Source organism: Protopterus annectens, chromosome 2.part2 (assembly GCF_019279795.1).
Source record: "Protopterus annectens isolate FY-2018-M chromosome 2.part2, PAN1.0, whole genome shotgun sequence".
NCBI lineage: Eukaryota > Metazoa > Chordata > Ceratodontiformes > Protopteridae > Protopterus > Protopterus annectens.
In genome coordinates, this window is record NC_056730.1 from 710,112,109 (window position 1) to 710,130,146 (window position 18,038).

General features: G+C 39.8%; 1 protein-coding gene across 1 annotated transcript in view; it reads left to right on the top strand.

Annotated features, from left to right (window-relative positions):
- The window catches only part of LOC122795779 (endoplasmic reticulum aminopeptidase 2-like), a 1,481,589-nt gene that overhangs the window by 285,284 nt on the left and 1,178,267 nt on the right, over positions 1-18,038 (top strand). Inside the window, exon 5 of the mRNA XM_044064110.1 lies at positions 305-459. Within this exon, the coding sequence (XP_043920045.1) occupies positions 305-459 (155 nt within the window). The remainder of the gene's footprint in view (positions 1-304; positions 460-18,038) is intronic.

An 18,038-nucleotide genomic window follows, 5' to 3' on the forward strand; every position in this document is an offset into this window, starting at 1 on the left:
GCATACATAGAAGTACTGTGGTTATTGAGTTGGAAATATTCATTTAAATTGTTTCAAAAGCTGCAGACCTAGAATGACTTTGTCACTATTGATGAATGTTCATTTATGAACTTTTGTTTAAAACACCACACCTTCTCTTCATTGATAAACTTTTAACATTCTACACTTTTTAGTTTTATGTATTTTGTATAACTAGTTGGGTTCCTTTTAAAATCCAAATTCATTATTTGCAAATGAAATCTGAATCATTATTTTTTCCTTAAAAGGGTAAGACTGATTTCTTCATTTGAATCTGATTTTGCAGACCTTATTGCTATCCCAGATTTCCAGTCAGGTGCCATGGAGAACTGGGGCTTGATCACCTACAGAGAGACAGCCTTGCTGTATGATCCTATGACTTCCTCAGCTTCAGACAAACTATGGATAATGAAGGTGATCGGCCATGAGCTGGCACATCAGGTATTGTTCAGTTAATGCAATGGAAAACATAACTGTAATTTCATATTTAATCTACGAGTGTGTGTCTGTGACCTTGACATCACAGTACATTTCCATGTTCTCAGTGAATGCTATTTTGAAATTAATAGGATAAAGATGATCCACAACCCCAAATAAGAACAATAGCTTCTTAGCAATAAAACTGAGGTTCATCCCTCTGCTCAGTGTGTGTGTGTGTGTATGTGTGTGTGCAAAAATTAATTAGCTTGTCTCCGAATCAAGCACTGTATAATTAAAAGTAACCACAGTAGTGTTACCCCACAAAGCCATGCAACACTGTTGCACGGTGACCTACATATACACACTAATGCACACATGCACAATCACACACTCAGGTCCTTTCTAATTATGACCTTCACACATTCAAAACACACACACACACACACACACAGCTTCACAGTGCTACAGTCTCACTGTGATGTCAGTAGCCTCATTCGTGCTCTTACAAAAATGAATGGGTGAACACTGAAAAGATGGTGTGCATGTTTGCTATTCTGGCCCAATAGTGAGACAGAGCTATTCTTTGAATCAGTCTACTGAGCTAGTTTGATCCTGTTCAAAAGTGCTGGAGAAGTACACATAGTTAATTGGCATTAGACACATCTTCACCTGTGACTGATATAATGCTATATGCTGGAGCTGTCTTAAACAAAGTGGTGCCACACTGGTCTGTAAATGAGAAACCATTATTGCAGTGAGCAAACCTGCCTGAAACAGGTTTCTGAATTCTATTTTGCATCTCAATCCATTGGGCAATTTAATGATTTGCTTTAGTATTATAAAATGATGCTAGAACCTTTGCTGATTATGCCTTTGGCTGGCAGAAGATGGGATGCTTATTGCTGAAAGAATGTTTTGATTAGAAAATGATGAAAATTGTGGATTGCTAATAAAGATGAATACTGAGAAAACAGATATTTTGCTATATTTAATTTATTTGTAGAACTGTGTCAGTTTGCAGGTATTTGGTTCATCAAAATGCAAGTAGATTGAAGTGCAAATTGAATGGCTATTTTTTCCTTCTATTTTTTTTGTTTTTTTTGCAAGCTCCTCATATTTAGTGTAGCCCCTGCCCAAGGTTCACTCTAACCACAAGGATTTTGCTGTGTCGCATTTGTTTCAAATACTAATGTGTCAGCAGTTGATAGCACAGCATATAGGACACATTTATTTTTAACAGGATATGTGCACTGGTCCTAGGATCCTTTAAAGCCTACAGGCAAAACAAACCAAGGTACAGACTAGAGATAAATGGAAGGGAGTTAGACTCCCTCTTGCAGTTTAATTTAAAAGTTACATTTATTTGCAAATTAGTAACAGACAAATGACTGAATTAGTGGCTGATAAACACTTTACTTAGACATACCCAAATGGTTTTATTAATTTGCTTAATCACACCATCAATCGATTTGTTTACCAGTTGGGTAGACTGGCCCTTACGCCTTTTTCAGACCCAGCCTGAATTCCTTCTGTACCAATGATACATGCAAGAACTATTAAAGATTTAAGTGTAGTAAAATTATATTAGGAAATAGGAGAAAAATTTAATTTCAGTCAGCAAAAATTACATCTTAACAATTTTTATAACAGGATCACATCTGTTTAACTCAAAAGATGAGCAACTTGTGAACTCTTGAGCAAAGTAGGGTAGTATTATAATATGTGGAATATTTTGTTCAAAAAGAGTCAACAATATTTAGATATCGTAATTTTGTAGGAGACTGGGAACCATAGTTCTAGATGACAACAGTCTCTGAGTAAATAGTTTCCTTTGGCCAGTAGTTGACAGGTATTCTGCTTTTAGGACTTCTGGCTTTTCTAGGAAGTTCAGGAAAGGAAGTAGTAATATTCATATCCCTTGTACAAAGAATTAGACTTCCAGGTACAGCAGGAACAGGACGTAGTGAAATATAAATCTGATAATATTGTCATTTACTAGAAGACGAAGACACAGTGTAATGTAGCATTTTTTCCAGGCCCAACAACACATACAACTTCTTGGAAATATATTGCCATAGTAAAGATATTTAGGAAAGCTGGAGAAACCGTAGCATATGTCCTGTATGACTACCCTGAGTTTTGCACTTGTTAAAATTTGGAGAAGCATTTCCTGATAAAGTAGAGTCAGAGTAAGTTCATGTTAAACTGGCTGTGTATAATTTTTGTGTCTCCCAGTAGTGTGTAACTTTTATTTCCAGGATATGCATCACTTTGATTAAGGAAGAGTAGCTTCTGAAACTGCTGACCATTTGGAAGTGTCATTATTGGCAGGACAAGTCTAAGACCATTAGTATCTCCACAGGGGCACTTTTCTGTCAGTACAAGGGAATGTTTTGCCCAAAAGGGCAGTGTTATGCAGGCTGTCATTGCCTATGGTTTGAGCAAGAAAAGCTACCTATAACTGGTAATTACAAAAATGCCCTTGCAGGAGATGCAGATTGACAGTGATTGGAAGAGGTGTCATTACTTGGGCATCAGTACAGGAGGTGGCTAAGGTGACTCTCTCATTATTTGAGGCAAATATATCCAGTGCAGATGCTGAGTATCTTAGTTGTCTCAGACTATGAGCTATCCTCTGTGTTTTAGAAGAGCCCTCCCCCTCCATCTTTTACTAACTTAGATGTGGTTGAGACTGATCTGCGGTGATTTGGGAAGCAAACTTCCAGGACTGGATATTAGGTCTTTTTAGAGGATTTTTTTCTGTTTGCTTTTTACTCCTTGTCTGCTGACCACCGGGCCTCCCACAGTTGAACTTGAGCTCCTTCAGTTCCTCTTCCTGTGTTTGTCCTCACTTAGCAACTGAAAGCCATCCACTGGGCTGTAGCATGCCTCATCTCCAGCATCCTGGAAATTAAACATATAGGTCTAACCTCTCCTGTAGGAGGAGGACATGCAGTTTCTGTTACCAAAAGAACCACTGTATCTCCCCCATTTGAGTGCATATCTGGATGCACCTGAAATGAACATTGCTGCATATGTTTCATGATGGCTGAACACCTTACCCTAGGACTATTCCCGTGTCACCACACCTCCTCTGAGCTGTTGTGGCACCAGACAGCTGTAGTCTACACCTTTTTCTCCCCTCAGAATAGACACACCCATCCTTTCACACCAGCTTCGTCAGATGACTGATTGAACCTAGGTGAGGATATTAATCATGCTTCATGTCTCTGTCAGTGGAGCTGACATCTTTTGAGTGGATTTTAGAAATTAATACCAAGTTATACCCTTTCGTGGGACTACTCTGAGATAGCTGAGTAAATAAGAACCTAGACCATTACCCAGCAAGAAGTCTTACCAGTGTGGAATGGATTATGGTGAAGACAAAATATTGAGCGACCTTCTTTTAACATTGAGTGGTATTTTTGTTTCTAGAGGGACTTAATTGGAACGACATTAAACATTTTTAAACAAGATCAGGGGATGTGAATACCAAGCATGTGTTAAACAGATAAAAATAAAGGCCACAAGGCAGCTGAATGAGTACCAAAAAACACAAGGTTTATTCCCAGAACAAAAAACAATATAAGTTAGCGCTTTCATCTTGATTCGTTGAGCAAGACTTCCTCAGACAGTTACAACAAACAAGTCAAGCCATGTTTAAATATAATAGGGCATGTCACATGACAACAATTAATTAAGGACTAAAAGAAACATTCAGTCACAAAAATACATTGTGTTAAAAAGCTAAGCCAAAAAAACCTAATAAAATGCTTGCTTACTATTTTAAAAATGCTTTGTTGTCCACTTAAATTAACATCCTTAGTCAATGAAAGCGTGAATAACCTACATATAGTCTGTCAGTCTGTCAAACAACTTATTGTGATGCATGGTATAAAAGGCTTAAAAAACATATGCTTTTGTTAAAAGGCATGTACTTTTTTAAAAAGGTTGTCATAAAGTGTAAGGAAAATAAGGGGAATATTAAAATGCATAAAAACAGTAATATATAATGTATGCAAAAACAGTACTGTATGAAGTACACTCTAAATGGGAGACACTTGTAAAAACATCATATTATCTTTGTAATCTCCTGAGTTTAAGGACACAGGCTAAAGAGCACAGGTCATTCAATCCTGGGGGGTTATAAGCGTTCAATTTTATTTATCATAATAACTCGCATAATTCCAATTTCAGAGATTGGGGGGGGGCCCCTAGGGTCCTGTTCTATCCGATCAGTAGCCCTAAAACTAAAATTATGTTGAGGGTTATCATTGATATGCTTCACCAAAGCATTTTTAAGTTTAAATTTCCTAATACTGTACATGTGCTCATAAACTCTGTCTCTAAAGTTTCGATCGGTCTTGCCGATATAGAAGCACGAACACTGTTTGCAACTTGCCAAATAAACCACTCCTTTTGTTGCGCAGTTAAATCTTTTGTTTATTAAATATCTTTTATTCCTAATAGTGAAAGTGTTGCCAACCTCCATATGCCTACAGTAATTACAGCTTTCGCATTTATACATACCTGGCGCCCTTGCCCATGGAACTCTACTTCTTTCCAATAGATTTTTAAGGCTTTGTCCTCTTCTATAGACAATTTTGGGTTTTGACTCAACAATAACGCCTAAATGCTCATCTGAAGTGAGCAAACTCCAGTTTTGTACAAAATTTGACATATATCCAGGGCATCTACGCTGTAGGTAGTAATAAAGGTCACTTTGAATGGGTTCAACCTTTCAGATTGGTTTTCATTCCTAATAGGCAAGTATTATTGTTGGTGCCAGGTTGTATTGTAAGAATTGGAATAAATAATCCACTACTTCTCTTGTGTTGCACTTCACAAATCAATTCCTCTAATAATTGGAGGGGATAGCCTTGTTTCAAAAACATGTCACGTAGGGTTTGGCATTCTATCACAAAATCATTGTCATCAGAGACCATACGGGCCGCTCTGACAAGTTGGCCTTTGACGACAGATCTCGTTTGCTGTTGTGGGTGACTGCTTGTAAAATGAAGAAATGAATTGGATTAGGTGTGCTTTCTATGAATTCTGGCTTTAAATACTTTATTCACCCTGTCCTTGTACAGGTCAACATCAAGGTATACTATACTTTCTGTTCCTAAACTATAAGTGAAGGACAAAAATTGGGTTGTACTGTTCAGATAATCAATAAAATTCGGGATGATATTGGGGTTTCCTTCAAAAAGAATGAACACATTGTCCAAATATCTGGTATAATAGACTATATTTTCACTAAATGTGTTATTAAATACAAATTGTTGCTCCCAATGGGCCATCACTATGTTGGCAAAGCTTGCCCCACATGGAGAGCCCATTGCTACCTCTGTGTTTTGTAAGAAATTTCTACCTTCAAACATGAAATAGTTGTTAAATAATATCAAATCTAAAAATTCTTGAACTCAATTTCCCTTACAGAGCATCTTTTTCCGACATAAAACTAGACATCCATTCAATCCCTGTATCTACAGGGATGACTGCATAAAGGTCCTTTACATCAATGGTCAAGAATACATCATCTTTGTACTCAAGACCATTGATGCTATTCAAAAAGGACCAAGAATCTTTACATATATGTTCTACTTGCTCAACCAGTTTCTTTAATTTTGTGTCAAAATACTTTGCCAATGGGTACATGATGGAGTTCCTCCCATTCACAATTGGTCGCAAGGGGGGATCGTCTAAGTTCTTATGGACTTTCGGGATTCCAAAAATAATAGCTGTTAGGGGGGCTAAACAGGGCAAATAATTATACAAATCAATAGAAATTCTACTTTCAGTAAACAAGTCATTCAAAAATACTTTCACTTTCTGCTGAGCCTTGTTTACTTCATTTAATGATGCTGACTCATAGTTATCAGTGTTCAGTAATTTAAGCATACAATTCTTGTAGTCAAATTTGCCAAAAAATACAAGGCCACCTCCTTTATCCGATTTAACCACTCGTGCATTGTGGTGGTGTAAAGAGTCCAAAGAATCCCAGTCCTGTTAACTAAAATTGAAAACTTTGTTAGGGGAAGCAAATCTCTTGTTTTCCAGCACATTACGTAAATCCAACTCACATATTTGTTCAAAAATTGACAAAGACGGAATTAAGGGTGGATTAAATGTGCTCAACACACTGCATTCGTTATGGACCACTGGTTGGTTATAAAACATACTTTCCAGATTCAATTTCTGTATGAAAAATTTCAAGTCAACCATAGTCCTGGATAAAGCCGCCCTGTGGTCAGGGACAAAAGTTAAACCCCTTGCTAGTAAATCTGCTAGGGAAGTGTCAACAACCATGTTTGAGTAATTAAAAATCTTAAAATCCTGGTCACTGTTGAAAATTATTATATTGTTACCGGGACCAGGTAAACCCGCTAGATTGTGTCTAGCTGGGTCAACAGTTACCTCTGAACTGTGTTGTTGCTCCTCTGACTGCTGGTGTTCAATATTCTTGGGTTGTTCGTTGAATTGCTCTGGAACTGCCCTCCCCTGTGAAAATTTTGGGTATTATTGTTGTAGTTAGATTTCTGATTGGGGGCTCCTTTATTGTGATCGAAATTCCCATCACTCACATTGGGGTTAGTGTTTCTGGATGAATATTTATTCTTGTTATTACACAACCGACCATTCCAGCCGGTCCTTTGTAAATGTTGCTCACTCACATCCCCTGCTACTTCTGTGTACCTACGTCCTGGAGATTGTGCATGTTGCCTATCAATGGAATGCTTATGCTCATTTTTGTGATTGAATGTTTCTTTTAGTCCTTAATTAATTGTTGTCATGTGACATGCCCTATTATATTTAAACATGACTTGACTTGTTTGTTGTAACTGTCTGAGGAAGTCTTGCTCAACGGAACAAGATGAAAGCACTAACTTATATTGTTTTTTGTTCTGGGAATAAACCCTGTGTTTTTTTGGTACTCATCATGCTGCCTCATGGCCTTTATTTTTATTTGAAGTTTTCCTTCTTCACCAGTTTGTCAATATGTTAAACAGATCTTTTATTAGAGTTAAAAGTACGTCATAGAGCAAAACAAAGGTTTTTCCATTTGCTCTTATTTATTCACCTTTTCTATAGTTTTAGAAAGAAATTCAACAAATACCACAAATTCCCATCAGATATTTCCACACCAAGACTATCAGCTGTGGAGAACTCTGGTTAACATCATTCCTCTGGAGCTTTAAGCCACACTTTTATGTTGCTTCATTTAAAACGGTCTCATAAAACTTTGGGGACACTCCTCAGTGGTCTTTAATTGGGTTTGTTCTCTTCTCCACTTCATTCTGGTATCAGAAGAATGCATGTCCTATACCAGCGCATTGCATAACATTATGTGCCTCACCAGGAGGATGCATGTGTTCTGAACCTTTCATTATTTTTTTCTATCTCACACAGTTCTGATATTGATCCTGTCGCATTGATAGGTTTCCACATTTGATGACTAAAGCACCAAAGCCTAGCAAGGTTTCTGTGCCCATCAAATATTGAGCTAAGACCTACACCAGTCTGTCTTTGCTACATAGGAGACATAAGTGTCAGCATTTCAACCTAGTCTTTATAAACGTTAAAGGGAGAAACTTTGGCCTAGCTAGTAAATGAATTACTTAAGCTATCATGACCCAGCCAGAGGTTTGATTAAAGCCTGGACTACCTGCTGCTGTGGCGGCCATGTTTCTAAAACCCCAGTACAGAAGACTTTTTGTACAGCTACCCCCCCTCCTCCAGCCCTAGCCTGTGTTTGTGATAAGGTTAATAGTGGTTTGGAATACTGTAGGCAAACTCATTCTCAAGCTTTGGAGTCAGGTTTTTGGATGAAAAACATTACTTCACAACAAACTGAGTATAGATTCTTTGGTATCTGTAGATGGCATCATGTTTGGAAACCCTGTACCAATAATTGGCAGGTTGTTGATTATCTGATTATTTTATGGACATTGCCAGTGGCAGGGCACTGGTATAGAGGATGGCCAAGGACTGCCATATTGTTTCTGGGATGGATAAGTGTCTTTTCCAATAAACACCTGAGGCTTGACCATCAGGGGTATGGATGCCTGTGTACAGGCAACTGGAGTGAGTGCTCCCTTTTTCTTCTAATTATAGAAAATGTGTGGGAAAAATATTCTTCAGTATTGTGATAAGGCATCCTAGCCCTAACTAAGACACCTTCCCTGTCACTTCAGTGGTTGAAATGTAGAAAGCAAGCAACAGACGTTGTAAATGCTGACATAGAGGGGGAGCTCTGGTTTATGTCACACTTGTTCTTGATTTTTGTTTTTTTATCTGCATGTTTTTCCCCTGTATATTTATTTACTTACTTGTTCAGTTTTTTTAACTGGGTAGATGAGCTGGTCTCAGGAACTGTTTTAGTGACAACCATGACTAGAAAACAGTGACAAATATAGGCCAAGTACAAAAGTGATACAACATAGTCATAAAATAAAGTTATATTACATGTGTAGAGTGCACGCCGGTAAGGCTTTTTCACTGCCTATTATACTCTAACTGAATATAGTTGTGCTACCTGTTGAATACTGAACTAGCTGTGAGTCACACATTGTATTGGCTTCTAAATTGCATGTAGAATGAGCTGGTTTGAATCGTACCTCACATTGGCCTCTAAATTTACTTTGTAGATGTGTAGCCCACCTAGTTAACTCAGCACTGCGTATAGCTTGCTATCCTGTGATGTCAGTTACACATGTTGGGATATTTTACATGGTGTGTATCATTTAGCTGCTAGTTATGGTTCGCCTGCGTTATATATCGCTAGACATTACTTTTGCATCTCTCCTGTGCTATCTGCAAAGCTTGAACTGTATTTTGAAAAATATTGTGTACTCAGTGTTTTTACAGCTGTCTGCTCTGCACTTCTGGTATTTTTCTGCCACAAACCCTCACCGTGACCCAATGCATGCATTTTTCCAGCCATTCCTCTCACACTTCCTCTCATACTTCCACCCTAGTCACCTCTCTCACTCACCTATGCTCACCCACTCTCTCCTTTACACCCTCCATACTCTTACTTTTCCACATTCACAGGCAATAACTCCACCTCTTTATTGTTCTCTCTTTTTCAGCCCTCATGGTCTGTACTCCCTCCTGCCCAGTACTCCCCCCTGCCAAGAAACCCAAACAGGACCCAGAGTGGTACTGAACATATCGATCAGACCAAGTCTTCCCCAGGAGAACAGTATCTGCCTCTAAGTGCTTGTAAGCTCGTATTGTTTTTTTCTGCTCCTCCATTCACAATTTACTTACTGTGTAACCCGGTGTATATTGCCTTGCATCAGTGCCTTCCGACAGTGTGCATAGTCACAGGGGCTACCCTCTCTCTTGTCCAATCTGCTGTATCACTATAATTTCCTCACTGGGGGGCAGCAGAGCTCAATTACTCCCCTCCTCATTTAGCAACTAAGCCCGTTCAAGGTATTTTACTGCTAGCTAACCTGACAGTGCTCCTTCTAAGATCTGGCAACACTTCTTCCACTTAGTGGAATAAATTAAAACTTTGTGCCGCTACCCCACTCCTGCCTGTCCACTGCCTACACTTCAGTCCTATATGCTGTAACTAAAACAACTGTGTTCTTTCCTTTCCTGCATTCACTGATACTTTTTCCGCTCACTTCTGCTGTGGGTGCTCTACCTGCTCCGTTCGCCCTCCGGGCTCACTCTGCTCCCCTACCCTGCCCCCAATTCCAACCCACCCCCACTACCTGTACATTTATCTATCCTTAACTCCTCCCACAACTCCCACTATCCAATCATCACATGCCCCTCGCATCAATCATACCACACCACCTTAGACACAAACTACAATATGTCTCTCCCCATACTATACCTACACTGCTCAGTACTACTAGCATTACTAACTACCCTCTCCTACCGTACACAACTCCCACACCCCTCACATACCCTTCCTTCAAACTACACAACCATCATCCAATAGTCCACCCTACCCCTTGTCTCCTCTATACCTCCAGAACTCTATCCTTCCTACACCACCCTACAGACCCCACATCCTTTCAATCTTACCCTCACCCAACCTCCCTACCACTCACACCCTAACAAACCCACCCTCTACCCATACCTAAAACCCCATTCTACTGTAGATCTCATAAAACACCTACTATTCCAGATCTCCCTCTCCCTCTCTGTCTCTTTGTCTGGTGATATCCATCCCAACCCAGGCCCCAACAACTCCCCATCCAACAAAGCATCCCCACATATTAGCACCCCAAACTCCATCCACTTCATCACAATTAATGCACAAAGCCTACATAACAAAATCCCTACTCTCTATGCCTGGCTGTCACATAATCACCCTGATATTGTTGCCATCTCAGAAACTTGGCTTAAGCCTAACTTAAAAGATAATGAAATATTGCCTTCCAGCTATGAAATGATCCATAATGATAAACCCAGTAGGAAAGGAGGTGATGTAGCCATCATCTACTCCTTCTCCTATACAGTGACACCATTTACCAACCCCATTCTAAAATTCTCCATGTCGGAATTAACCATAGCCCACCTAAAAATCAAGAATCATAAATCCATATGCATAACCGCCATATATATTCCCCCAAGCTACAGCAATATTCCAATACTAGAAGACATCCTGTCCTGGTTCTCATCTAATATCAAAAATGAAACCATTATCCTTGGCGATGTAAATATTAACTGGACCGCTATCAACTCTCAATGCCCTTCTGAAGCAATCGACCTCTTCAGTTTCAGCCACATCATTAACTTTCCTACAAGGTCTAGCAAAAATGGAGACTCAGGAACCATTCTTGACTGGGTATCCCGTCCTAACCATATATCAACTTCAGGTATCCTCCCCGACCGTATCAGTGACCACCTACCAGCCTTTGCTGACCATCACCCTTCTCCACTCCATAAGCAGCATCACTACATTCAAACCAATAACCTCTCTAATTTCAACCTAAAATATTCACTGACTGTCTAAACCAGATTGACTGGTCCCCCCTAAAAACCCTCCCCCTCAACAATGCTATCAGCCACTTTAATGAAACCTTTCTGAATCTGCTTAACAGCCATGCCCCTCTCAGAACCAAAAGGGTCAAATCCAACATCTATCCTTGGCTATCAAAATAAATCAAACAAACCATGCTCTTCAGAGACAAAAAGTGGAAACAATACTATAATAATAAACTGCCCAATACCCTGTTAGAATTCAAACAACCCAGTAATACCGTCAAAAACTAATAACTAGAGATCGCAAATCATACTACACCAAACTCCAATCTGAGCACTCCACCAACCCAAAAAAGTTCTAGAATACCATCTCCTCTCTCCTCCACCCGAGTAACATAGATAACCCTTGCCATAACCCCAACCTCACTGACCTAGAAACAGCCACTTCTTTTAACACCTTCTTTGTGGACTGTACAGCCAAATTAACTGCCACCTTCCCACATCCCCCTCCTAACTCCACCCATCCCCTCTCCTTTCTGCCAACACACAACAATCACCCATCTTCAACCTCAACCTCATCCTCACAAGCACAATAAAAAAACTACTCCTCCAGCTAAAACCATGCCATTCTGCCCCAGACAATTTACCCCCACTCTACCTTAAACTATCTGCCAACAGCATAGCCCTGTCAGTCTCCATTCTGATAAACAGATGTATCCAAGAATCCTATGTCCCTTCTATTTAGAAACATGCATTGATCATTCCACTCCAAAAAGGAGGTAAAAATTATGACACCACCAATTTCAGGCCCATTGCTATCCTCTCCCCACTCTCAAAAATCCTGGAGAAATGTATACATACTCAATTGATGTCATATCTAACACACAATAGCCTAATTACCCGCACACAACATGGTTTTCGTCCTGGCCACGGTACAATGACTGCCTTTCTGTCCTTCCTCGAATGCATCAACCATGCTCGTGACTCCGGTAAATTAGTGTCTACCCTATTCCTTGACTTATCCAAAGCTTTTGAGACCATTTCCTACCCCATACTCCTATCTGAACTCTCCTCTCTTAACCTCTCTCCCTCTACCTTAATCTGGTTCCGCAGCTACCCCTCCAAAAGACAGCAAGCTGTAAAATGGAAATCTTTTATCTCTGCCTTCCTACCCACCCCCACTGGCATTCCCCAAGGATTTGTTTTAGGCCCCCTACTCTTTAACATATTCATTAACAACTACCACCACTCGATCCCAAACACCTCGCTAATTCAGTATGCAGATGATTCTTCAATCATTTGCACTGCTGACTCCCCCTCCGACCTACTGTTAAAAACCCAGTCAGCATTTACTAAAACAGAAACCTGGATGCGCAACCACCACCTTGGCCTAAATGCAACCAAAAGTAAACTAATGATCTTTACGCCGTCTAGAGCTGCCACCATTGACAATGCCTCCTTCACTATATTAAGCAAGGACAACACCCCCATTGAAATTATATCTCATACAAAGCTGCTTGGTGTCATCATTGATGAGCACACAAAATTTGACATCCATATTCAAACTGCCATTAAAAACCCATAAAAAACTAGGTCTCCTGTACTGACACAATCGCTTCCTCAACCCTCCACCAAAAAGGCCCTAGCCTTCTCCTACCTTCTCCCCCTCTTTCTTATACGGTGCTCCCCTGCTCACCAACCTTCAACTTGGAATACAGTCCAAACTAGAATCCTGCTACAATAAAATAAAGAAATTCGCCACATACTCCAACCATTTTTCCCATCACTGCCTCTCCCTCCAATCCCTACAATGGCTAGAGCTACCTAACTACCTAAACCTTCTAAAACTCACCATAGCCCACAGACTTATCTTCAGGCCATCTAGCTGTCCTGCTCTCTCCACCACCTTAACCCCCTATATTCCAAACTGCTTACTACGATATGAAAACCAAAACCTCCTACGTCCACAAACCTTCCCGGCCCCCAGGCCACTTTCTGCTTTCATACTCCCTAGGCAAACTATGGAACTCACTCCCCTCCTCCCTTCAAACTACTCCAAACCACTCCAACTTCAAATCCGTCCTACACTCCTAGCTGTCCTTTAAATGGACTTGCCCTTGCTCTTTCTTCACTTGAACTCATTAGCCTCTCCCTATTTGACACCCTCTTTCTACTCCTGAAATCTGCTTATTACCACCATCCTACCTCTCTCCTTACTTACATACTACAATTACTGCTGAACTGTGTTTTTACCCTCATTTTATTACCTGCTGGACTGAATTTCTACCCTCATTTTGCTATCTGCTATTTTACATCTATGTAAATACTGTTACTCTTGTCTAGAAATGATTCACCTGTGGAATTCCTTGTGTGCTGGTATTATTTTCTTACAAAGTTATCTGCTTACCATCTCTACTACCAGTCTGCACCAGAAGCATTCTCTTCTTATGTAATTTATTTGCCCTCAGCATGCACGACATCCTATGCCTGAAAAGCATCACTAATATTTCGTTCTGAACTCCCATCATTTTATTATTGCACAAATCCTACCTCTTTAAATTCTTACCAATTTTTACTCTGCTTACTGAATGTATATCTGCATACTGAATATATATCTGCTATTTCTACAGATACTCTGTATATGTATGCTTGTGTATCTATTCATATTTTAATTGTACTTTAAGCATGTCTTATACGTCTGCTTAATATGCATGTTTATTATCATTATTGTTAAATATTTGTTACTGTTATTGTTATTGGAGCTTTTCTCCTCGGGTCTCCACTGCAAATGGGCTCTTCTTGGCCCAGTGAACTTCCCCGGTCATCAAACTGAAATAAATAAATAAATAAATATTTATTTTAAGTAAGGAAATAAATGGTAAAGAATACAGTATTATTGTGTGGTGAGTGTAACTGAAGCAGAGCAAGAGTATTACAGCAGATTTTGGATGTATATAGCAAGCATTTAGTTTGTAATGTATACATTATATAAAAGGGAGTAGAGGCAAGGATGCTTACAATGTAGCATATAAGAATGAAATGGAGAATTACTCTGTCTTTGGCCTTTTGTTTTTATCTCTGTTTTTTCTCTACTCTTTTGTATATCACCTTACCTGCCTACTCCAACTGCCATTGACTCCTCTGCTCTTTACTGATTGTTTTCTGTGTGAACAACTCCAGCTCTGATCGAGTGTAGCCCTGCTCCATTCGCTTATCCTACCCTCATTCCCACCCACCCCCACATACACTACAATTATACCCTAGGCAGCTTGTACACTTTCACTTTACTATTCAGTCACTCCCAACCTCACACATTCCTCCCTCCTCCCAAACCTTGACCACACCCCTAAAATCCATACCCCTCGTAGTATTCACATTTTCCCCACTCCCATTACTTCTCACATCCCACTACAACAAACCGTCTGCTACACCCTACCTAATCATGCTCATACAATTGACAACTTCCTTACGATTCCTACATACCTCCCTTACTTCTTATCACAGCAACCTTCACTTAGAAAAACTAACTCCAACACTACCCTACTCCATTAACAGCCACTCTATCATCACATCGTTTACCATCTCTCTCTCTCTCTCTCTCTCTCTATGTCACTCCTCTTTCACTCACATATTTCATTGCAAACTACTCCCACTATACCCCACCATCTTAACTAGGTTGAAAGTCAAACATCTTACACTCAAGCCCCTTGCTCCTACATCCAACCCACCAGTCACCATCCTCTTACAGGCAGGTGACATCCACCCTAATCCAGGACCTTTAATTTCACTCCCAGACACTGCTCAAACAATCCACCCCACCCCATCCCCAACACAATCAACCAATACTCCCATACACATTGCATCCTCATCCTTCTGTAACCCATCCCCCCTTTCTCCCAAAACTTTATTTTTTCTGTCCATCAGTATGCAAAGCCTGCTGAACAAAGTCACTGACTTTCATGCATGGATCTCAAACTACTCCCCTCACCTATTAATACTAACAGAAACCTGGCTTAAACCTCATATCCCTAACACAGATATTCTACCCCCTGGCTACAACATATACCGACTAGACAGAACCTCAAAAAGAGGTGGAGCTATAGCAATCCTTTACTGAGACCACTTGACCCTCCCTTCTGTATCCATTACTGTACTTGACTTCCACCCTGTAGAAATTCTAATTCTTAACTGCCACTTAAACAATTGCAAAAAAAGCTTGCTATTGCCTCAAAATATATCCCACCTGGCAAGAACATTATATTCCTTGAAAACTTATTTTCCTGGGTGTCTCAAAATATACCGTATGAAACTATCCTGCTAGGAGATGTTAATATAGATTGGAATACTCTTGATACCCACTCCCCTTACCATAGCACCAATCTGTTTGGTTTTACTCAGCTAATTTCTTCCCTTACAAGACTAAAAAAACTCCATTAACAGCTCAACACTAGACTGGATCCTAACGAACAACCCCCACCTCTACCATAACCATAGAACCCTTCCTGATGCCTTGAGTGATCAGTTGCCCATCAGTATCCACAGTTATACCCCCAGCTAATTAAACCACAGCTGTACAAATTCTGCTGGAAACTCACTGATTTTAACCTCACCATCTTCAATGAAAGATTTTCTTCTGTAAACTGGTCTAACCTACACTCACTTCCACTCAATGCAGTACTCGAGTTCAATCAGATCTTTTTAGACATACTAGAGTCACTAGCACCCCCCCCACAAAATAAGAATAAAATCCAACTATGCCCCCTGGCTCAGTAAAGATACCCATTCACTAATGCACAAAAGAGACTCCGCCTGGAAAAACTGGCTAAAAACTAAATCCCCCTCTCACCAATTATTATTCAAACAATTAAGAAATCACATCAAAAAACAAATTTGCAATGATAAAAAAAACTTTTTACCTCAAGGCACAGTCCATTCAGCACTCCAACCCTCAAAAAGTCTGGAGCAAAATTAACTCACTCTTTCACCCTGGTAAACCTCCAACCCCTAGCCCTTACCCCAACCTTGCAGACCAAGATACTGCCTCCCTCCTTAACCAGTTTTGTATAGATACCATTAGTAAACTAATTCTAACCACAACCCCCCCCCCCAAAAAAAACACCTCCTCAAACCGCAAATAATGAAACACATTTCTCTCTCAAACCTATCTCTATCTCCTACACAAAGTCTCTTTTTCTAAACTCAAACCTTGCTGTCCCTCTGCTGACAGCCCCCCCCCCAAATTTCTCAGACTGGCAGCTAACACCATTGCCTATCCAGTTTCAGTTCTTAGAAGTAGTTCAGTGAAGCCACTGTGCCCAACATCTGGAAGTCTTTCTACATTATTCCCCTTCACAAAGGTGGCAACTCCACTGATCCCTCCAACTATAGACTCATTGCTATACTGTCTCCACTATCCATAATCCTTGAAAAGTGCATACATAACCACATACTAAAATTTTTCATCCACAGTAACCTCCTTTGTCCTACCAAACATGGATTTCGAGCAAACCACAGTACCTCTACTGTCCTTCTGTCCTTTACTCACTATTGCAGACTCTAGAGATAACAATAAAATGGTCTCTTCTCTTTTCTTAGATCTTTCAAAAGCTTTTGACACAGTATCACACTGCAAATTATTAAACAAACTGGCTGACCTAAACCTTTCCCCCTCTACTCTCTCTTGGTTCTCCATCTATCTCTCAGGCAGACTGCAGTATGTCAAATGGCAGTCTTCCTATTCTATATTTTTACCTGTTCACACTGGCTTACCACAGGCTCTATCCTGGGGCCACTTCTTTTTAACATCTTTACCAATGACCTTCACTCTTCCACTACCCACTCAACCCTCGTGCAATACTCAGACAATTCTACTCTGATCACATTTTTAAACTCAATCTCACAACTTCATACACTTACACAACAATAGAACAATCCTTCCTCTCAGTGGAAAGCTGGCTTAATGAAAATCAACTTAGTCTGAATCCAAAAAAAACCAAAACTCCTCCTTTTCCTTCCCAAGGCTAATGATCACGTAAAGCTCTCCTTTTCTATCACCTCCCTAAATAAAACCATCATTAACGATGAAACCCACACAAAATTGTTAGGGATAATTGATGACCAACTAAAATTTGACTTGCATATCCAGCAATCAGTTAAGAAAACCAACCCAAAACATGGTGTTTTACAATGGATATAAAAAGTTTATACACAAGTTTTTGTGATTTTAAAAAAAATGAGACCACAATAAATCATTTCAAAACTTTTTCCACCTTTACTGTGACCTATAACCTGTATAATTCAGTTGAAAAACAAACAAATGTGTTGGGGAAAATATAAAAAATAAAATATGTATAATAAGCTGGTGGCATAAGTGTGCACACCCTTAAACTAATACTTTGTTGAAGCACCTTTTGATTTAATTACAGTATTCAGTCTTCTTGGGTAGGAGTCTAGCAGCATGGCACATCTTGACTTAGCAATATTTGCCCACTCTTCCTTGCAAAAGCGCTCCAAATCTGTCAGATTGTGAGGGCATCTCTTGTGCACAGCCCTCTTCAGGTCACCCCACAGATGTTCTATTGGATTTAGGTCTGGGCTCTGGCTAGGTCATTCCAAAACTTTAATTTTCTTCTGGTGAAGCTATTCTT